The sequence below is a fragment of the Scyliorhinus canicula genome, chromosome 4 (genome assembly GCF_902713615.1).
Source record: "Scyliorhinus canicula chromosome 4, sScyCan1.1, whole genome shotgun sequence".
In the NCBI taxonomy this organism is placed as follows: domain Eukaryota; kingdom Metazoa; phylum Chordata; class Chondrichthyes; order Carcharhiniformes; family Scyliorhinidae; genus Scyliorhinus; species Scyliorhinus canicula.
In genome coordinates, this window is record NC_052149.1 from 231,288,884 (window position 1) to 231,312,533 (window position 23,650).

Genomic DNA, 23,650 nt, shown 5'->3' on the forward strand with positions numbered 1-23,650 from the left:
GGGTGAGGGGATCGCTTGCAACCCCACCTCAGCTGCTTGCTGGTTTGACAGGCAGCGAGAGAGATGGCTCGCAGCCCCAACGGTTCCCCCTCCTGGCTGCGAGGAAAACCACAACACAGTCACCGAGCGAAGAAAATGGAAACTGGGCCCCCCCCCCCTCTCCACCCCCCCCACTCAACAGGAGTCCAAGGCAGACTAGGGTCAACCATGACATTAAATTAACTGGCCAAGAAGTGTTCTATTCCATGTAAATATATGTAAATATACAGTCTAAACTCCAGTTACAGTCTCACGATTCCAATTGTTAACTCTTACAGTTGGTGAGTAAATTACAAGGTATTTTTTAATTTACAGATTTAAACACTTTAATTAATAAATTACCGCGATGATGGTTTTCCAAAAAGTTCAGACAGAATGTAAACTTCACATTTCACGTAATGCTCAATGCTGGTAAGTTTGTAACGCACACAATTGAAACAGAGATCCACTCGCAGGCGAGGGGTGAGCTGATGAGGTCTGTCTCGCTTTCTCAGATGCAGTTGACCTTTAATGAGGGGGATATTGGGGGGCGGGGTGGGGCAGGGAAAACCATTTATTGCCAAGAAGAGACTCAACGTTCGATCCGAAACGTCGGTTTCAAATCATTAAAAAGGGAAACTGGGGGGGGGGGGGGGGGGGGGGGGGGGGGGAAATAGATCTATTTCAGAAGCAGCTTCTTCTACTGTCAGGTAGTTTTGGCTGCGACAGAACTCCATCTTGCAAATTCTACAGCAGCCACCTCCATTACTTGCTCCCCAAATAGCTGCATCCCCCGCTTGCCACTTGGGTTTTGACAGGGTAAAGCTTCGTAATCATTTGTGGAACCCTCGCCTCTCAATCCTCCATCCAACACGAGGTAACCTCGCAACCCTAAGAGTGGTTCAACCCACTTGCCATCGCTTTATTCTCATTCTGAGGGCACTGTTGTATCCACCACCAAGGGCTGTCTGCCGGCCATCATGTCGATAATGAAAGTTCCTTCACAAGAGGAAATGGAGCTGGTTCACCTCCCGACCCACGTCAGCCAAAGACACTGAAGGCCTTCTCATCCAAGGTCAAAGGTGAAACACTCAACATTGGCCACATAACACCTCCCCACCTAAGTCTACTTGGTCCCAATTTAGAAGACTCTCGATCGAATGTTCTGCAGGGCTTCATCCGGCTCCTTCACCTAGTTTAGAATGATCGAAAAGTTGGATAAAATGGACGGCTCACGCACATTGCGTGCAACTTTCCATACAGCGTTTTCGTGAAGATTTAGATTCTCGGTTATGCTTTCTCCCCGTGCAATGGCTCGAATGCACTTGGGTTTGAATGAGATGAAGTTTTAACAAAAAAGACGATGAAGTATTTCAAACCCCAAATCTCAAAGAGGTTGAACCAAACCATTGCGGTGCTGCGCTCGGAACACCAGCGAGAAGCCGGTGAGATAAAGGCGACATTTGTTTCTTTTCTGCAGGAGTTTGAACATGGCACTGTCACATTCAACGCACCGCACGCCATTCACCAGCGCACTTCAAATTTGGAGAACCGGATTACATTCGGGGCAACTGAAGAGCAGAGGTGCCCCTTGGCTGCCTTTCCCAACAGCTTCCTGTCAACCAGTTTGTGTGGAAAATCAATATAAACTTTCATCCGTAAAGGAGGAGCTGGAATTCTGCTACCATGGACTTCAGCTGCAGAAGTGTTACAATGAGATTGAGGAAACAGTGGTCATATTGAATTAAATAAAAAAGTGATCCTGGTCCGACTGTACAGAAATGACCGTCTTATTAGCTGGCCTTTGACAGAGGGGGCAGGATTTTACAGCCCTTCCCGCTGGCGGGATTTTCCGATCCCGGCCAAGTCAGTGGATTTTGGATGGCTCGATCCGTTTTACGATCCGACTCTGCCCAAGGAGCCGCGAGTAGAGTTCACCTGGCTGCCAGCCTTGCCCAGCAGCGCAATGTCGTGCAGAGTCTGAGAGACGTAAATAACTCTTTCCCGAAGAAAAGCTGGTCAGCTCCTCAATACAGTTAAGCTCCTCAGGGAGTCGGTCAAATGCAATGCTCTTAAGGCGGCATCTTTTCTTAACAAATTGTTGCCTGCAAGGTAAAGTGAGGAGTCCTTGCCGGGTCCTCTCTTCCAACGCACTCTTCATTGTGACTGTTCTGAGGAAGAGTTCAACTCTTGACGGTCAGGGAGATCAGCGAGGGACGTCAGTTGAAACAGAATAATGGTTCTACGCAGCAACACTTCAGGAGGAATGAACGCAATTCTAAACTGAACTCCAGTCATGCCTTGAGGAACCAATTATTGCTTACTGTCTTCACACCCTCTGATCCTCCTGGAGAAGCTACCGCTGTAGAGATGAAAATATATGCAATGATCTTCACAAGCATCCACAGCCAGCACTTGAATAATAAGCACAGACCTCCCCCACAGGGCGAACATACCAACGGCAGCCTTGAATGCTTCAATCATCCCTGGGGAGCCAATCAGCACTCAGAAGGACCAGGAATCGACCAGGCCGCTGACAAATGAATGATGATGAGACAGGAATGCCGGCTTGATCTCCCAGGAGGACTGTTTGAAGCTTTATTGCACGAGTTCACCCTTTCGTTGCATGTCGGGGCAGCTACCTGTTGTTCTGCAGCTCTTGCCTCAGCCAGGTGGGCAGGGTCTGTCCGAGTTTATACAGGAGCTTCGAAAGCTCGATGTTGGAATCCCGATAGTATTCTCTCAAAAAAACTCTCGACTGTGGAAGGGAAAAGAAAACACCGTGACTGTTAGCCTCATAAAGACTCGGAAATGCGACTGAATAAAACATTTAATGAATGGAAGCCACAGGTGAACTTGGCAATGTGGCTGCCTCTCACACAACGGAATGGCAAACGCAAACAATCCTACTGAGGTGACGAAATTGTGTGCCAGCTCAGCCAATAACTGACAAAGAGAACTGGCATGAGTTCCAGTAAAGGCTGATGCTGTGTCTCCAATCAATCTTCCTTGCCCATATTCTCGTCAAAGCAGTAACATCTACGAGGGTGCAGGCTAACAGAGACAGAGGGCGAAAGGTTACGGCCGTTCTCGCTGGTGGCTTCTCCGACAGGCCCCCCCCCCCCCACCCCCCCCCCCCCCCCCACCCCCGTGGTGGAGGGTGCGACCAACGGGAAACCTGTTGACAATGGCAGGCCCCCATCGCCACCACAAAACACACCGTGGGTGTTGGGCGGCCTGGAATTCCCACCCAGAGTATTTCGACATCTGGGCCGAGCAGTCATTTACTGTATGTGGGCCTGGATGGGTGGGCGTTGTTGGGTTAGTTGGCACACGAGGTTGGCACAGCGGGTGTCACGCCTGTGCCCCATGGTGCCGGAGCCCAGGTCTAGCACGTGCAATTTCCAGCAGGAATCACCGAATACGATCAAGGAAGGGAAGCTTGGTAATACTCCTTCATCATCCAGGGTATGGTGTGGCCAATGATTTAGCTCCCATTAGCCAATCCACCTCAGCACCGAATAGAAAGCATCATCCCCGGCTGAACAAAGGGGCGACAGAGAGTGTCAAATTTGCAAAGCTTTGTGACAGGTCAGAAGATTGATCAGATTTTAAGAAGCAGTGAAAAATGACGGAAGGGGGATAAAGTAAGGGTAAACACGCGGTGCAGTGGTTAGCACTGGGACTACAGCGCTGAGCACCCGGGTTCGAATCCCGGCTCTGGGTCACTGTCCGTGTGGAGTTTGCACATTCCCCCCGTGTCTGCGAGGGTTTCACCCCCACAACCCAAAGATGTGCAGGGTAGGTGGATTGGCCACGCTAAATTGCCCCTTAATTGGAAAAGAAAAATAATTGTGTACTCTAAATTTACAAAAACAAAAAGAGGGATAAAGTTGAGTAAAAGAGAAAGCTAGCTGGTAATACAAAAAACAATTGGTTAGAGTTTCTACCAGTAATTTCATGGGAAAAGAGTGACTAAAGGAGGTGTTGATCCTCTGGACAGTGAATCCGGGGAACATATAACAGAAAAGTAAGAAATGGCGGAAGTGCTGTGTGTGACTGTCTTCAATGTAGAAGACTTGTGACAGATACTTGAAAATCAAATGGTGAACACGAGGGAGAAACTTAGTCACCGGCAAAAGGTGCTGGTGTTGGGGAAACTATTCTTCCGAAAAGCTGCCAAGTCCCCAGGACCACATGGCCTGTATCCTTAGGTCTGGAAAGAAGTGGATACAGGGATAGTGGATGCATTGGTTATTCCAATTCCATTTCTCTTTCCGCATCTGGTGATGTACTAAGGCAGACTTCTGTCTGTCGCCAGGGGCTTGTAGCCTGAGGGGCTCCACTCCGCATCAAGTGTGGTTGACCAGGAGTCTCCCCCGCTCTTACCGCCAGCCATTGGCGTGTTTGGAAGGAGTTGCAGGTTGACACACTCAACCTGTGTTATGAACGCTCCTTTGCATTGGTTCTAATCTTCTTGAAGGGTCCCAGTGGATTGGAAAATAGCAAGTACGGAACCTGAGACAGAACGCAGCAAACTACAGAGGCTATTTGAAATGAAATGAAAATGGCTTATTGTCACGAGTAGGCTTCAATGAAGTTACTGTGAAAAGCCCCTAGTCGCCACATTCCGGCGCCTGTCCGGGGAGGCTGGTACGGGAATTGAACCGTGCTGCTGGCCTGCTTGGTCTGCTTTAAAAGCCAGCGATTTAGCCCAGTGAGCTAAACCAGCCCCTATTTTTTTATAGAATTTACAGTGCAGAAGGAGGCCATTCGGCCCATCGAGTCTGCACCGGCTCCTGGAAAGAGCACCCTACCCAAGGTCAGCACCTCCACCCTATCCCCATAACCCAGTTAGCCCACCCAACACTAAGGGCAATTTATCATGGCCAATCCACCTAACTTGCACATCTTTGGACTGTGGGAGGAAACCGGAGCACCCGGAGGAAACCCACGCACACACGGGGAGGATGTGCAGACTCCGCACAGACAGTGACCCAGCGGGGAATCGAACCTGGGACCCTGGAGCTGTGAAGCGATTGTGCTATCCACAATGCTACCGTGCTGCCCTAACATATGCCCTTTGGCCTAACATATGTCATTAAGTAATTGCTGGAATCTATTATTTAGACGATTACAGCAGGAAAGTTTGAAAATCACTATGTGATCAGGCAACGTAATCATGGTTTTATGGAAGGAACATCATTTATTAGTGTTGTGTTATGCTGCTTCGTGTAGCATAAGCTGCTTCCTTGATGTATGCTTTGACAAAGGAAGCTCCAGACTATGAAATGAGTTCAACATGTTTATTGAACTATTAACACAGTTCCTAAATGAGTTCGACTCTCTGCTAATTTAGCTGTAGTAACTCAGTCTATCTTTACCAGCCTGCTCTAAGCAACGTGCTAGGTGTGATGCTGTTGATCAACACTGATGTACTCTCTAGATGTCTGTCTGTGGAAAGAGGCAGAGCATGTGTGCCCTGTCCTTTCATATGGGTTGTAAAGTGCCCCCTTGTGGTAATGCCATCTCTGGGTGTCCTGATTACCCATTGGTTGTGTCCTGTTGTGATGACCCATTGGCTGTATGTCTGCATGTCATGACATCTCTGGTGCTCCCTCTAGTGGTTACTTAGTTGTGTATTTACATTAACCCCTTGTGTATTTACAGTGATGCATATCACTACGATTAGAACTTATTTATTATATTATATTTTATAACTTAAATATAAGTTATTAGAACTTATTTGTTAGAGTTTTGAGGAAATATCAACCAATGTTGATGAAGGGAAATCTGTAGATGTGGTGTGCTTGGATTTGCAAAAGGCCTTTGGTAAGCACGGTAGCACAAGTGGATAGCACTGTGGCTTCACAGCGCCAGGGTCCCAGGTTCGATTCCCCGCTGGGTCACTGTCTGTGCGGAGTCTGCACCTTCTCCCCGTGTCTGCGTGGGTTTCCTCCGGGTGCTCCGGTTTCCTCCACAGTCCAAAGACGTGCAGGTTAGGCGGATTAGCCATGATAAATTGCCCTTAGTGACCAAAAAGGTTAGGAGGGGTTATTGAGTTACGGGGATAGGGTGGAAGTGAGGGCTTAAATGGGTCGGTGCATACTCGATGGGCCGAATGGCCTCCTTCTGCACTGTATGTTCCATGTTCTATGTAAGGTATCACATCACAGGTTGCTGCACAAAGTAGGAGAACATGATGTAGGGGTTATCACATTAGCATCGATAAAGAATTGGTTATCTAGCAGGAAGCAGAGAGTAGGGATAAAGAGGTGATCTTCAAGTTGGCAAGCCGTAAATCGTGGAATGCCATCGGAGTCAGTCTGGGACCTCAACTATTTACAATCTACATCAATGGTTTGGATGAACGGATGGTAGCTAAATTTACCGATGATGCCAAGATAGTTTGGAAAGTAACTTGTCAGAGACAGGTTAAATGAGCGGGTGGCAGATAAAATGAGGAAACGTGAAGTTGTTGACTTTGAGCACAGTAAGAAGTCTTACAACACCAGGTTAAAGTCCAACAGGTTTGTTTCAAACACGAGCTTTCGGAGCACGGCTCCTTCTTCAGGTGAATCACCTGAAGAAGGAGCCGTGCTCCGAAAGCTCGTGTTTGAAACAAACCTGTTGGACTTTAACCTGGTGTTGTAAGACTTCTTACTGTGCTCACCCCAGTCCAACGCCGGCATCTCCACATCATGGTTGACTTTGAGCAGGAAGAATGGAAAGGCAGAATATTATTTAAATAGAGAAAGATTGCAGAACTCAGTAGTACAGAGGGATTTGGGTATCCTGATACATCAATCATAGAGTTATACGGCACACAAAGAGGCCCTTTAGCCCATCGTGTCTGTGCCATCAAGTACCTATCTATTCTAATACCATTTTCCAGCACCTGGTCCGTAGCCTTGTGCGTTCGGGCGTTTCAAATGCTTATTTAAATGTTTCTTTAAAGTTGTGAGGGTTCCTGCATCCACCACCCTTTCAGGCAGCGAGTTCCAGATCCTCCCCCCACCACCCTCATTTTGGTAGATCAAATCAGGGCAGGATCTACTCAGTTAATGGAAGGGAGTTGGGGAGAGTTACAGAACAAAGAGAGTACAGGTTCACAGCTCCTTGAAGGTGGGGTCGCAGGTGGACAGGGTGGTGAAGAAGGCATTCAGCATGCCAGGTTTTATTGGTCAGAATATTGAATACAGGAGTTGGGATGTCTTGTTGAAGTTGTACAAGACATTAGTAAGACCACACATGGAATACTGTGTTCAGTTCTGGTCACCCTATTATAGGAAGGATATTGTTAAACTAGAAAGAGTGCAGAAGAGATTTACGAGGATGTGACCAGGACTTGATGGTCTGAGTTATAAGGAGAGGCCGGATAGGCTGGGACTTTTTTCCCTGGAGCGTAGGAGGCTTAGGGGTGATCTTATAGAGCTCTATAGAATACTGAGGAGCATTGATAAGGTAGATAGTCAACATCTTTTCCCAAAGGTAGAGGAATCTAGAACTAGAGGGCAGAGGTTTAAGGTGAGAGGGGAGAGATACAAAAGAGATCAGAGGGGAATTTCTTCACACAGAGGGTGGTGAGCATCTGGAACGGGCTGCCAGAGGCAGTGGTAGGGCCGGTTAAATTTTGTCCTTTAAAAAACATTTGGACAGTTACATGGACAGGGTGGGTATAGAGGGATATGAGCCAAATGCGGGCAAGTGGGACTAGCTTAGTGATAGACACTGGACGGCATGGACAAGCTGGGCTGAAGGGCCTGTTTCCATGCTGCAAACATCTATGACTCTGGGTCATTAAAACTTTTCCTTAAATCCCCTCTAAATCTGTCGGTTACCTTAAATCTATGCCCCTTGGTTATTTGCCCCTCGACTAAGAGGAAAAGTTCCTTCCTATCTATCGTATGTCCCTCATAATTTTGTACACCTCGATCAGATCTTCCCTCTGCCCTCTCGGCTCCAGAGAAAACAAGCCCAGCCTAACCAGCCTCTCTTCGTGGCTGAAATGCTCCAACCCAGGCAGCCTCCTGGTGAATCTCCTCTGCACCCTCTCCAGCGCAATCACATCCTTACTATAGTGTGATGACCAGAACTGCACAGATGTGGCCTAACGAAGGCTTTGCACCGCTCCATCATAACCTCCCTGCATTTATATTTTCTGCCTTGGTGAATAAAGGCCAGTATGCCATGAATCACAAAAAGTTAGTCTGCAGGTACAGCAAGTGATGAGGAAGGCAAGTGGAAGATTGGTGTTTATTGCAAGAGGAGTGGAATATAGAAGCAGGGAAGGTTTAATGTAGCTGTACAGGGCCTCAGTGAGACCACACCCGGAGTACAGTGAAGTTTTGGTTTCCTTATGTGGAAAAGGACATAATAGCATTAGAAGCAGTTCAGAGAAGGTTCACTGGGCTCATTCCTGGGACGAGGAGCTCATTTTATGAGGAAAGGTTGGACAGGTTAGGCCGATACGCGCTGGAGTTTAGAAGAATGGGAGGCGACCTTACTCAAATGTCTGGGATCTCGAGGGGATTTGACAGGGTAGATACCAGGAGGACGTTTCCATTTATGAAAGCAAATTACTGCAGATGCTGGAATCTGAAACCAAAGAGAAAATGCTGGAAAATCTCAGCAGGTCTGGCAGCATCTGTAGGGAGAGAAAAGAGCTAACGTTTCGAGTCCAGATGACCCTTTGTCAAAGCAGATGTTTCCATTTGTTGGGGAGACTACAGCCAGGGGACACCGTTTAAGCCGAGATGAGGAGAATATTTTTCTTTCACTGGAATTCTGGTCCCCAGAGAGGAGTGGAGGAGACGGGAGAATCCAGGGAGGCAGACAGCACCACAACCAGGCCAGCCATGATCTTACTGAATGGCACAGCAGGCTGAAAGGGCCGAGTGGCCTGCTCCTGCTTCTAGGTTCCTGTTCCAGGGATCTAGCTGTGGAAGGTTGGCAGATCAAGTTTGAAATCCTCCTCTCAGGCAAGCAGAGTGATGCTGCAGGAAGTGGTTACCTGTCCAGGTGCCGTTTAAATATGGTGCCCCGACCGCTGGCCACCATGAGGTAATGGCAGGGTTGGCGACTCGGCACAATTGGTGGGGTCCCTTCACTGGGCATAGTTCATTGGCTGGCTGCCGTGTGATTATGATTAGCACATCACAAGTACAGATCTAGAAACAACCTGATGATGCCTCCTGGGTTCAGCTTATACTGCACCTTTTAAAATTCATTTACAGGATATGGTGTCGCTGGTTAGGCCAGCATTCACTGCCTAGCCTTTGAGAAGGTGGTGGTGAGCTGCCTTCCTGAGCCATGGCAGTCCATGTGGTATAGGGACACCCATAGTGCTGGGAGGGCATTCCATGATTTTGACCCAACGACTGAAGGAACGGCCGATATATTTCTAAGTCAGGAAGTTCAGTGACTTGGAGGGGAACCTCCAGGTGGTGGTGTTCCCAGGTATCTGCCGCTCTTGTCCTTCTAGTTGAGAGGTCGTGGGTTTGGAAATGAAATGAAAATCGCTTATTGTCACAAGTAGGCTTCAAATGAAGTTGAAATGAAAATGAAAATCGCTTATTGTCACGAGTAGGCTTCAATGAAGTTACTGTGAAAAGCCCCTAGTCGCCACATTCCGGCGCCTGTCTGGGGAGGCTGGTACAGGAAGGTGCTACCTATTGAGCCTTGGTGATTACTGCAGTGCAACTTGTAGATGGTACACACGGCTGCCTTAGTGTGTCAGTGGTGGAGGGAGTGAATGTTTGTGGAAGGGGTGCCAATCAAGCCGGGCTGCTCTGGCCTGGATGGTGTTGAGCTTCTTGAGTGTTGTTGAAGCTGCGCTCATCCAGGCAAGTGGAGAGTATTCCATCACACTCCTGACTTGTGCCTTGTAGACGATGGACAGGCTTTAGAGAGACAGGCATATATGGGGGTCGGTTAGCTCAATGACTGGATGGCTGGTTCGTGATACAGAGCGACGCCAACAGTAGAGGTTCAATTCCTGTACTGGCTGACGATATTCATGACGGCCCCGCATTCTCAAATTGCCCCTCACCTAAGATGTGGGGACTCTCAGGTTAAATCACCAACAGACAGTTCTCAAAGGAAAGAGCAGCCTATGGTCCTCTGGGACTGTGGCAATATTTACAAGAGTTACACACCGCAGGATTCCTAGCCTCTGATCTGCTCTTGTAGCCACAGTATTTATATGGCTAGGTCTAGTTCAGTTTCTGGTCAATGATAAACCTCAGGATTTTGGCAGTGGGGGAATTCAGTGATGGTAATGCCACTAAATGTCAAGGGGCAATGGTTAGATTAACCCTTGTTGGAGATGGTTATTGCTGGGACTTGGGTGGCATGAATATAACTTCCCACTCGTCAGCCCAAGCCTGGCTATTGTCCAAGTCTTGCTGCATTTGGGCCTGAACTGCTTCAGTTCCTGAGGATTTGTGAATAGTGCTGAACATTGTGCAGCCATCAGCGAACAGCCCCACTTCTGACCTTATGTTGGAAGTAAGAACATTGATGGAGCAGCTAAAGATGGTTGGGCCTAGGACACTCCCCTGAGGAACTCCTGCAGTGATGTACTGGAGCTGAGATGAGTGACCTCCAACAACCAGAACCATTTGTGCTAGGTATGACCCAACACACGGAGTGTTTCCTCTTCTTGGTAGCACTGTTGATGACCCCTTCCATCACTTTGCTGATGATGGAGAGTAGACTGATAGGGTGGTAATTGGCTGGGTTGGATTTGCCCTGTTTTTGTGTACAGGACGCACCTGGGCAATTTTCCTCAGCGCTGGGTAGATGCCAGTGTCGTAGCTGTACTGGAACAGCTTGGCTAGGGGTGTGGCAAGTTCTGAAGATCAAACCTGCAGTACTATTGCTGGGATATTGTCAGGGCCCAAAGCCTTTGCAGCATCCAGTGCCCTCAGCCATTTCTTGATATCACGTAGAGTGAATCGTATTGGCTGAAGACTGGCATCTATGGTGCTGGGGGCTTTTGGAGGAGGCCGAGATGGATCATCCATCGGCACTTCTGGCTGAAGATTGTTGCGAATGCTTCAGCCTTGTCTTTTGCACTGATGTGCTGGGTCCCTCCTCGTTGTATTTGTGCTTTGCTATAAGTCAGTAAATTGGGAACATTGAGTACATACGTCTGCGTCCATTTCTGGGTATCTCCGGCCTTTGCTTTTCCCCAGGCACTTTGCTTTGTTGCCATCCAACAGCTGACACCAGAAACCTTTCTTCGGGTCGAATCTGAAATTCACAAAATAATGTGCATCAGTGACTTGCCAAGATATGGACTGTTTTCCCCAACATTCATTCGTGGTATAGGGACATTGGTCCCTAGGCTGGCCTGTCGCGTCCTTCCCCAGTTTCCCTGTCGACCGAATGGCCTGCTAGGCCACTCAAGGGCAGTGAATGGGTGAGGATGGCAGGTGTTGTGCGGGCGGGAATGAACCAAACAGATTTTTACGGCAATTTGACAACGTCACGGTCATTATTGTTACTGAGACCAAGGTACTTCCAGATATCTTTTTAAACAATTCAAATGGTCAAACTCTCAGAGTGAGATTTGAACATTCCCTGGATTATTAGTCCAGTAATATAATTACAAACACTCCCATATCAAACCCTGCCGCAGAATCATAGAAAGGGAACAGCACAGGAGGCCATTCAGCCCCATCTTGTCCGTGCTAGCCCAAGAACACCCAGGTGCCTGTTCTTTTTTTAAAAAAAAGTTTTAGAGTACCCCAATTAACGTTTTCCAATTAAGAAACAATTTAGCGTGGCCAATCCACCTACCCTGCACATCTTTGGGTTGTGTGTGGGGGGGGGGGAACCCACGCAAACACGGGGAGAATGTGCAAACTCCACACGGACAGTGACCCAGAGCCGGGATCGAACCTGGGACCGGGGCGCCGTGAGGCAGCAGTGCTAGCCACTAGGCCACCGTGCCACTCTGAGCGCTCATTTATACCTCAAAAAAAAACATCCCGCATGAATCTTAAGAGTCCTCATTAGGGGGCAGAAGGAGGCCATTCAGCCCGTCAAGCCCATGGGAGCCATGCGTAGTCTTCAAGGGTTGGAGGAAGTTGTGAGGAAGGACTGGAGCCTCCTGCATAACGGGACCGTTGCCCACTGTGATCCCGGCTCATTTTTGGGGGGGGGGGGGGGGCTATTTGTCATCTCAGCGGATTCGTGCCAGGAAATATCGGCTGCGATTGCTCAAAGTCCCAGCAGTGTCACAGCAGGAAGGTCTGCTGGAGGAGGGGAGCCTGTCACCCAGGGCTCCTGCCATCCCTGCCCCACCCCATTCCGGAAGATTCTATCTCCACTATCCCAGTCCTGTCACCATGGTTACATGCGTCACTAAGGGTCACGCTGCACCTCCTCCAGTCCTGTCAGCAGAGTGGGAACAGCTCAAAGCAGATTCTCATATGAGTTTTCAATTACAGATGCAGAATGGAAGCTGACAAATATTTGCTGCAATTCAGGTACCTGTTTCCATTGAATTGTGCTTTGAAAATGTGACCTATTTGCTCACATCATTCCTGAAATCCACCGTTTCCCTTAACCTAACCCTGAGAACAGCCTGTTTTATTTGGTGCGAGTGCGCTTGTAGACAACATGAAGAGACCAAAAGGGGGAGGTGTTGCTCAGTATATACTTGATCCCGATTTTGTGAGGACTGCTTTATAATTGATCACAGCTCTCTCACACACACACACACACAAACACACAGAGGGCCTTCAACGTGGCAAAATGAAGGAGTTGTTTCTCAAGGTCAATGCCAATGATGTGAGGAGGGGATTCACTGTTCCAGACTCAAAGCGGAGAATCGGGACAGTGTCGCGCTGGCGATGGGAACGTTGTCGAGCTGCTATTCGCAGACCTTTGCTGAGCAACCTAGCGGCCAGCACGCCGATCTCCCTGTAGGCGCTGGTGTTGGGCTGCCAGCTTGAACCAGTGCCCAGATCCCAGAGACAGGCCCTTTCCCCTATTCCCACACACAAGGCACACGCAAATGTTGACTCCCCCAACCCGGCTGACAAGGGGAACACCTCAATCCCCCACCACGGAGGGGCATCACCCCCACCCCCCCATCACCACAGGAATATTTGGTTACCCCCCACCAACACCACACATGCATGAGGGTGACCAGACCCCTCCCCATCAACACCCAACACCTCCCCCTGACACCCATTCACCCCCCCTCCCCCTCCCCTTTCAGGCCCTGGCACCTGACATTGCCGATGGCGCACTGCCTCCTGGTGCCATGACACTGGCGCCCTGCCAGGGACACTCCAGCCTGGCGCGCTGGACCACAAGCGGGCTCAAGGGATTTTCACAGTAACTTCATTGCAGTGTTAATGTAAGCCTACTGGTGACAATAATAAAGATTATTATTATTATTGTTAGGGATGTTAGCCCATTCCTCATGTGTCCCTCTGCCACTACCAGTCTGCAGAGGCTAGGTTTTCCAAAGGTCCTGGGGGTTGGGTGGGCTCGGGCTGTGGGTAAGGGGTTGACCTGGACCCTTCCCTGGGATGGGTGTCCCATTTCTGGACTCCCCCCCTTCCAGCCCTGGGCAACCTGAAGGTCACTCTCAGCCTGGTGATCTGAGAGAGCCCTCTGTTCAAAGTCATCATCCTGGTCTGACCCGTTTAGACTTTGAAATGGCCTTCTCATTCCAAAGGGCTCTGCTTGGCAGCTGATTGGCAGATCGGACAATTCAGTGAAGATTCAAGCCAGGGACACTTTCCCTTTCCTCACAGCTTCTTCCTCAGCCCAATGCTTTCAAAATAGCTGCCTTTTGAAGCCGATCTAGAAAGCCCACATCACTGGAAAAGCCGTGAAATCCCCGAGAGCCTTTGAAATGCTTCCTTCAATTTTAGAGTGCATGCTAGCCTTTGATTGACAGCTTCATGGCTTAAACACAGTAGGCTGGAGGTTTGTTTGTCCAATCGATCAGTCTGGCCAGCCGCAGAGAGGGACCGCTTTCTGCAGGGGGTCCACAGCCAAAGAGGCTCTTCAGCTGTGGCAGGAATGGCTGTTTGTCAGACTGTCAACCATCGTCCAATCGGGTAATGAGTCCTTTTGCTTTCCGATTGGCGGAGGATGGCGGTGGGTCACAAGGAAGGTTGCGTTGGCCGACTGACGGTTGGAGCATGGGGGCAAGTCAGGTGATACAATCTCCAGAAGTACATTCAATCACAGTTGGCAACCCGAGCTTGGCGAGGCCCAAGGCTTCAGAGAGAGGCCTGGGGGGCGAGCATTCCCGCTCCTCCTGCCCCACAATGTTGGTTGAGCCACTCGCCATGGATTATCGCCTCCCTTTCACTGCCAAGTCCCCTACCCTATGAATCACACATGGCAGCAGTTGACCTCAAACTGGGTATTAACTGCATGGTGGCAATGGGATTTCAACATGTTTCTAAAGCTCTCTATGGTGGGATTCAAGTCGAGATGGCTAGAATACAAGACCAGAGCTGTATAAGGCTCTAGTCAGACCCCGTTTGGAGTATTGTGAGCAGTTCTGGGCCCCATATCTAAGGAAGGATGTGCTGGCCTTGGAAAGGGACCAGAGGAGGTTCCTAAGGACCTGGAATGAAGAGCTTGTCGTATGAGGAGTGGTTGAGGACTCTGGGTTTGTACTGGTTGGAGTTTAGAAGGATGAGGGGTGATCTTATTGAAACTTATAGGATACTGCGAGGCCTGGATAGAGTGGATGTGGAGAGGATGTTTCCACTTGTAGGAAAAACTAGAAGCAGAGGGCACAACTTCAGACTGAAGGGACAATCCTTTAAAACAGAGATGAGGAGGAATTTCTTCAGCCAGAGGGTGGTCAATCTGTGGAACTCTGCCGCAGAAGGCTGTGGAGGCCAAATCACTGAGCGTCTTTAAGACAGAGATAGATAGGTTTTTGATCAATAAGGGGATCAGGGGTTATGGGGAGAAGGCAGGAGAATGGGGTTGAGAAAAATATCAGCCATGATTGAATGCTGGAACAGACTCAATGGACTGAGTGGTCTGATTCTGCTCCTATGTCTTATGGTCTGATGGGATGCTCCAATGCCTGACGGCAGTGAATGGGGGTCCACAGTCAATGTGGTGGGTTGGGGTTGGGGTCCTCGTGCAGCGTCAGTCCGTCCCTTTGAGCATGGGGATAAGGTTAACGTCACGGTCAAGTGATTATGTTCAGTTGAAAGTAGATTAAATGCTACTCACATCAGCAACTTGTGATAGTCAATAACATTCTGAAGACCCAGGAATTTCTGCACCTTTTCCATCGTTGCTGCTGGCTCAGATCGGAGAAGCTGACCATCGAGAACGAGAACCTGCAAGCAGAAAGTGAGAACGGGGTGAGTGGAGGAGGACATCAGAAACTGAGTGAGTGGAGGAGGACATCACAAACTGAGTGAGTGGAGGAGGACATCACAAACTGAGTGAGTGGAGGAGGACATCACAAACTGAGTGAGTGGAGGGAACATCACAAACTGAGTGAGTGGAGGGAACATCACAAACTGAATGAGTGGAGGGAACATCAGAAACTGAGTGAGTGGAGGGAACATCAGAAACTGAGTGAGTGGAGGGATCATCACAAACTGAGTGACTGGAGGGAACATTAGAAACTGAGTGAGTGGAGGGATCATCACAAACTGAGTGAGTGGAGGGAACATCAGAAACTGAGTGAGTGGAGGGAACATTAGAAACTGAGTGAGTGGAGGGAACATCACAAACTGAGTGGCGGGAACATCAGAAACTGAGTGAGTGGAGGGATCATCACAAACTGAGTGAGTGGAGGGAACATCAGAAACTGAGTGAGTGGAGGGAACATCACAAACTGAGTGAGTGGAGGGAACATCACAAACTGAGTGAGTGGAGGGAACATCAGAAACTGAGTGAGTGGAGGGATCATCACAAACTGAGTGAGTGGAGGGAACATCAGAAACTGAGTGAGTGGAGGGAACATCACAAACTGAGTGGAGGGAACATCAGAAACTGAGTGAGTGGAGGGAACATCACAAACTGAGTGGAGGGAACATCACAAACTGAGTGAGTGGAGGGATCATCACAAACTGAGTGAGTGGAGGGAACATCACAAACTGAGTGGAGGGAACATCACAAACTGAGTGAGTGGAGGGAATATCACAAACTGAGTGAGTGGAGGGATCATCACAAACTGAGTGAGTGGAGGGATCATCAGAAACTGAGTGAGTGGAGGGATCATCACAAACTGAGTGAGTGGAGGGATCATCACAAACTGAGTGAGTGGAGGGATCATCACAAACTGAGTGAATGGAGGGAACATCAGAAACTGAGTGAGTGGAGGGATCATCACAAACTGAGTGAGTGGAGGGAACATCAGAAACTGAGTGAGTGGAGGGAACATCAGAAACTGAGTGGAGGGAACATCACAAACTGAGTGAGTGGAGGGAATATCACAAACTGAGTGAGTGGAGGGAATATCACAAACTGAGTGAGTGGAGGGAATATCACAAACTGAGTGAGTGGAGGGAATATCACAAACTGAGTGAGTGGAGGGAACATCAGAAACTGAGTGAGTGGAGGGAATATCACAAACTGAGTGAGTGGAGGGAATATCACAAACTGAGTAAGTGGAGGGAATATCACAAACTGAGTGAGTGGAGGGAACATCAGAAACTGAGTGGAGGGAACATCACAAACTGAGTGAGTGGAGGGAATATCACAAACTGAGTAAGTGGAGGGAACATCACAAACTGAGTGAGTGGAGGGAACATCAGAAACTGAGTGGAGGGAACATCACAAACTGAGTGAGTGGAGGGAATATCACAAACTGAGTAAGTGGAGGGAACATCACAAACTGAGTGAGTGGAGGGAACATCAGAAACTGAGTGGAGGGAACATCACAAACTGAGTGAGTGGAGGGAATATCACAAACTGAGTGGAGGGAACATCACAAACTGAGTGAGTGGAGGGAATATCACAAACTGAGTGGAGGGAACATCACAAACTGAGTGAGTGGAGGGAATATCACAAACTGAGTGGAGGGAACATCACAAACTGAGTGAGTGGAGGGAATATCACAAACTGAGTAAGTGGAGGGAATATCACAAACTGAGTGAGTGGAGGGAATATCACAAACTGAGTGAGTGGAGGGATCATCACAAACTGAGTGAGTGGAGGGAACATCACAAACTGAGTGAGTGGAGGGAATATCACAAACTGAGTGAGTGGAGGGAATATCACAAACTGAGTGAGTGGAGGGAACATCAGAAACTGAGTGAGTGGAGGGAATATCACAAACTGAGTGAGTGGAGGGAACATCACAAACTGAGTGAGTGGAGGGAATATCACAAACTGAGTGAGTGGAGGGAATATCACAAACTGAGTGAGTGGAGGGAACATCACAAACTGAGTGAGTGGAGGGAATATCACAAACTGAGTGAGTGGAGGGAATATCACAAACTGAGTGAGTGGAGGGAATATCACAAACTGAGTGAGTGGAGGGAATATCACAAACTGAGTGAGTGGAGGGAACATCACAAACTGAGTGGAGGGAATATCACAAACTGAGTGAGTGGAGGGAATATCACAAACTGAGTGAGTGGAGGGAATATCACAAACTGAGTGAGTGGAGGGAATATCACAAACTGAGTGAGTGGAGGGAATATCACAAACTGAGTGAGTGGAGGGAACATCACAAACTGAGTGGAGGGAACATCACAAACTGAGTGAGTGGAGGGAATATCACAAACTGAGTGAGTGGAGGGAATATCACAAACTGAGTGGAGGGAACATCAGAAACTGAGTGAGTGGAGGGAACATCACAAACTGAGTGAGTGGAGGGAACATCACAAACTGAGTAAGTGGAGGGAACATCAGAAACTGAGTGAGTGGAGGGAACATCAGAAACTGAGTGAGTGGAGGGAACATCACAAACTGAGTGAGTGGAGGGAACATCACAAACTGAGTGAGTGGAGGGAATATCACAAACTGAGTGAGTGGAGGGAACATCAGAAACTGAGTGAGTGGAGGGAATATCACAAACTGAGTGAGTGGAGGGAACATCACAAACTGAGTGAGTGGAGGGAATATCACAAACTGAGTGAGTGGAGGGAACATCACAAACTGAGTGAGTGGAGGGAATATCACAAACTGAGTGAGTGGAGGGAATATCACAAACTGAGTGGAGGGAACATCACAAACTGAGTGAGTGGAGGGAATATCACAAACTGAGTGAGTGGAGGGAACATCACAAACTGAGTGGAGGGAACATCACAAACTGAGTGAATGGAGGGAATATCACAAACTGAGTGAGTGGAGGGAATATCACAAACTGAGTGAGTGGAGGGAACATCACAAACTGAGTGGAGGGAACATCACAAACTGAGTGAGTGGAGGGATCATCAGAAACTGAGTGAGTGGAGGGAACATCACAAACTGAGTGAGTGGAGGGAACATCAGAAACTGAGTGAGTGGAGGGAATATCACAAACTGAGTGAGTGGAGGGAACATCACAAACTGAGTGAGTGGAGGAGGACATCAGAAACTGAGTGAGTGGAGGGAACATTAGAAACTGAGTGAGTGGAGGGAACATCAGAAACTGAGTGAGTGGAGGGAACATCACAAACTGAGTGAGTGGAGGGAACATCACAAACTGAGTGAGTGGAGGGAATATCACAAACTGAGTGAGTGGAGGGGACATCAGAAACTGAGTGAATGGAGGGAACATCAGAAACTGAGTGAGTGGAGGGAACATCACAAACTGAGTGAGTGGAGGGAACATCACAAACTGAGTGAGTGGAGGGAATATCACAAACTGAGTGAGTGGAGGGGACATCAGAAACTGAGTGAGTGGAGGGAATATCACAAACTGAGTGAGTGGAGGGAATATCACAAACTGAGTGAGTGGAGGGAACATCACAAACTGAGTGAGTGGAGGGAACATCAGAAACTGAGTGAGTGGAGGGAACATCACAAACTGAGTGAGTGGAGGGAACATCACAAACTGAGTGAGTGGAGGAGGACATCAGAAACTGAGTGAGTGGAGGGAACATCAGAAACTGAGTGAATGGAGGGAACATCACAAACTGAGTGAGTGGAGGAGGACATCAGAAACTGAGTGAGTGGAGGGGAACATCAGAAACTGAGTGAGTGGAGGGAACATCAGAAACTGAGTGAGTGGAGGAGGACATCACAAACTGAGTGAGTGGAGGGAATATCACAAACTGAGTGAGTGGAGGGAACATCACAAACTGAGTGAGTGGAGGGAACATCACAAACTGAGTGAGTGGAGGGAACATCACAAACTGAGTGAGTGGAGGGAACATCAGAAACTGAGTGAGTGGAGGGATCATCACAAACTGAGTGAGTGGAGGGAACATCAGAAACTGAGTGAGTGGAGGGAACATCAGAAACTGAGTGAGTGGAGGGAACATCACAAACTGAGTGAGTGGAGGGAACATCACAAACTGAATGAGTGGAGGGAACATCACAAACTGAGTGAATGGAGGGAACATCACAAACTGAGTGAGTGGAGGGAACATCACAAACTGAGTGAGTGGAGGAGGACATCACAAACTGAGTGAGTGGAGGGGAACATCACAAAGTGAGCGGCTGGAGCCCGGTTGATGTTCGTGGTTGCGTTTTCCGTGTTCCTGTCAGATATTTTTACTGGTTGGGGGCAATTATACTCGACAGAATCTGCAACCCGCCCGCCCTATTTAAATAGGTAACCAATGGTCAATTAGTGTTGTTTCCAAGCCAATCGACTCTGATATACACTGCCCACGCCTTAAAATGTAGAAGATGGCAACCCAGTTTGAAATTGTAACTTTCAGAGGGCAGGAAGGAAGAGGGGGTTCAATCTTTGGTGGCAGCTCTTTGAGCATTGGGCGGCGGAGGGGCAGTTCCTCCTCTGATCGAATCCCCCATTTCTTCTCAACTCCCTCCGCAGCCTTAAACCTGTCCTTCCTCACCGACCGGGTACAACCATCCCTGCTTGAGATCCTGGACGTACCCGTGGACCGATTGCACCTTCTCGGTGCCATCTCGGCAGCCCCCGCTAACGCGCTCTCGGCGCTGCCTGGACTGAATCCGTTTGGCCGGCAGCTCCCCGAGGATCTGACTTACCCCCCCACTGAGGGGCTGAAGTCCCACACTGGCCTTGACAAGCCCGCCCACAGCGCCACATTGCGGCCCGTGGAGAGGGTCTATTCGCTTCTGGGGGTGGGGTGGGTGGTGAGGCATCTGCAGCCTGTAATCAAACTGATGATTCTCCTTGGCACTCTCTCAAAGACCCTCATGTCCTTCTTAAAGTGTGACGTCGGTAACTGATGACAATAGTCTGGTTACGGCCCAACCGGAGCTTTATCAAGTTTGACTTTAGTTCTGTTTTTGGACTCAAAGTATGAGGATATTTTTGTCAATGGTGGAAAATTAGAGGATACAGGAGGATAAAAACCTCCCTCTGACTATGTGGAGCAAGATTGAAGTCTGGACGTAGCTAAAAGCATGTCAGATGGAGTAAGCCAGCGTGATGGTGGTGTGGTGGTAGTATCATTGGATGTGAAATCTGGAGTCCCAGACTGGGGATACAGGTTCAAATCCCACTGTGGCCAGCTGGATAAATGTGAATTTTAAACTGGTCTCAGGTTTGGCAGCTATCACTGACTGCCAGAAAGGCCGATTGGCTGGACTCTCCGTAGCCTGACGGAGAAATCGGGATCGGAGAATGGTTTCCGACGCCGGAATCGGGACAGGCGCCATTTTGATGCCGGTTGGCAATGCTCCGCCCCCTCCGAATCAGTGTAATCGGAACGCGTGCCGCACGCAATCGCAACGCCGGCCCCCATGCGATGCTCTGCCCCTGATGGGCCGAATTCCCCACGGCGCGGGCCACGTGTGGTCCCACTGGTCAGGAACCTGGCATTCCGGCTGCGGACAGTGTCTAGCACCACCACACTCGTCCGGGATCCGTGCCGCTGGCCAGGAGGGATCCTGCTGCTAGGGCTGGGGGCAGTGGTGGGGGGTGGGCAGGGGGTAGACCGTGTGGTCGGGGTAGGGTTGCAGCATGGCCGGCGCCGTGTTTTCCGCCGTAACCGGTCTAGCTCGTCAGGCCTGCGCATGCGCGGCCTGGTACCCGGCGATTCTCCGGCCGTTTTCCGTAAGATCCACGGGTGTTCCACACGGCGCCAGTGTTCACCGCTCATCGGTAATGGAATCGGTGAAGCGTTTGCTCTGATTTTCCCGTCGTGATTCTCCGTTGGTGTCGGCACTTAGCCTCAGGAACGGAGAATTCTGCCGAATTTTGCCCCATCTGTTTCACTCATGCCCTTTAGGGAAGGAAATCTGCCGTCATTACCTGGTCTGGCCTACATGTGACTTCAGACCTGGTTGACTTTTAACTGCCTCTCTGAAATGACCATTCAGTTCAAGGGCAATTAGGCAACAAATGCTGTCCCCTGACACCCACATCCAATGGAAGAAAAGAAGGAATGGACTTCCCTGGAAGGTTAACATCATTGTTAATGTTAAGACAGGTCACTGAGGATATGGTTGTGTATCTTTCGGAAACATTGCTAACTATAAGCAGGCTGGACTTTATTCAATTAACTTCCTGTCTAACGTTGTGGATTTCCCAGCTGTCTAGCGAGTTGTAACCTTAAATTAATCTTATTGATTATCAATCTCCACCCCGACCTACCTTGTTGGTCCAGGAGGGGGTTTATCCCTGTGCACTGATCATGATCAATCCACCTAACCTGCACATCTGGTGGACTGTGGGAGGAAACAGGAGCACCCGGAGGAAACCCACGCAGACACGGGGAGAACGTGCAGACTCCGCACAGACAGTCACCCGAGGCTGGAATTGAACCCGGGTCCTTGGCGCTGAGGGGCAGCAGTGCTAACCATCTTCATTCCATAAATTTATCTTCAGCAGATTCATCCTGCATTACTGTGAACTATCTTCCTAGTGGGTACATTGCAGAGTTAATATGAAAAATGAAATGAAAATGAAAATTGCTTATTGTCACGAGTAGGCTTCAATGAAGTTACTGTGAAAAGCCCCTAGTCGCCACATTCCGACGCCTGTCCGGGGAGGCTGATACGGGAGTCGAACCGTGCTGCTGGCCTGCTTGGTCTGCTTTCAAAGCCAGCGATTTAGCCAAGTGAGCTAAACCAGGTCAGGTTAAGAAACAATTGCCAATTCATAACTCGATTTTCTACTGTTTTCTGGAAAGTTGGCAAGAAAGGATTAATCGATACATTCAGTCGCGTGTGCGTATCCTAATGGAAGGTTAGTGCAGCCAATCCCAAGTGCAATATAGGCTGGTTGATGGAAGACAACCCGCAGGCCGTATTTATGGCATTATTAACAGCTAGGCATAGACCGGTTGTTAATCCTCGATGGTTCTTTGATGAAGAGTTAAGAGGAGGGGGTTAAGGATTCGCTGGTGGCCTTGATAAAGATTCGCGTCAGGTTTACAGATCCCAGTGCTCTTATAACCTGTTCTTTGAACCTATTCCAATTATTAATGAGGCATGCATATTCTAGCCTCCCTCGACAGATACATTTTCCACAATAACTTTCTCATCATTTTCATTAACAAATAGAGAAGGCTGTGAAAAATTTAAATGGGATCCTTGGCCTTAAAGCAGTGAAGGTGCATTTTGTAAAGACTTCCTAAAACACTGGGCACCGCATGAGAGGGATGTGTCAGCCTTGGAAAGGGTGCAGAGGAGGTCAACTAAAATGGCATTGGGGTGAGGCACTTCTAATTGATAATCTTTATTGTCACAAGTAGACTTACATTAACACCGCTATGAAGTTACTGTGAAAATCCCTGAGTTGCCACACTCCGGCGCCTGTTCGGGGAACACTGAGGCAGAATTCAGAATGTCCAATTCACCTAACAGCACGTCTTTCGGGACTTGTGGGAGGAAACCGGAGCACCCGGAGGAATCCCACCCAGACATGGGGAGAACGTGCAGACTCCGCACAGACTGTGACCCAAGCCGGGAATCGAACCTGGAACCCTGGCGCCGTGAAGCAACAGTGCTAACCACTGTGCAACCGCACCACCCATATAAAATTGAACTGGGGACTCCGGGACTTGAATCCGGGCCCTCAAGCAGTCAAAGCAGACGTTCTGCCACTGAGCTACGTCTCCATGCGACTGTGGCGTTGAATCAAATAATTCTTACAGCACAGGAGGCCATTCAGCCCATCGTGTCTGTACCAGCTCTCTGAATGAGCTATTCACCGAGTGCTATTCTGCCGCTTTCTCCCAGTACGTCTGATCATTCGTCCTTTTTAGATAACAGCATCATTCCTTTGCCCTTTGTCACTATTGATTTTGTCCCGAATGATTAGGGTGGATTTTATGGGGGCGGGGTGATGGTTATGGGGGCGGAGGGACTGCTCGTAAACTCCCCCTCCCTTGGAAAGTCAGCTGGCAGCTGACACGCCATAAAGAAGCCCACCCCACAGCTGTAACATGCCGAGGGTGGGCTGAACTAGGTGAGGGTGGGGGGGGGGTATCCGCTCCTCAGTGGGAGGAGTCCCATTCTCGAGAGACGTCGGTCAATCTGATTGGTCAGCAGACTCGGCAGTATTAGAGCTCAGTAGTGCAGGAAGGGC

The 23,650-nt window shown here is 49.0% G+C and overlaps 1 protein-coding gene across 4 annotated transcripts in view; it reads right to left on the bottom strand.

Moving 5' to 3' along the window:
- Positions 1-1,243: 1,243 nt before the first annotated feature.
- ndst1b (N-deacetylase/N-sulfotransferase (heparan glucosaminyl) 1b) overlaps positions 1,244-23,650 on the bottom strand; it is a 266,179-nt gene continuing 243,772 nt past the window's right edge. For all 4 annotated transcript variants that reach the window (XM_038796232.1, XM_038796233.1, XM_038796234.1 and 1 more), the window contains 3 exons: positions 15,250-15,359; positions 11,172-11,274; positions 1,244-2,776 (listed from right to left, as the gene is read on the bottom strand). In XM_038796232.1, the coding sequence (XP_038652160.1) occupies positions 2,657-2,776; positions 11,172-11,274; positions 15,250-15,359 (333 nt within the window). In that variant the 3' untranslated portion in view covers positions 1,244-2,656. The remainder of the gene's footprint in view (positions 2,777-11,171; positions 11,275-15,249; positions 15,360-23,650) is intronic.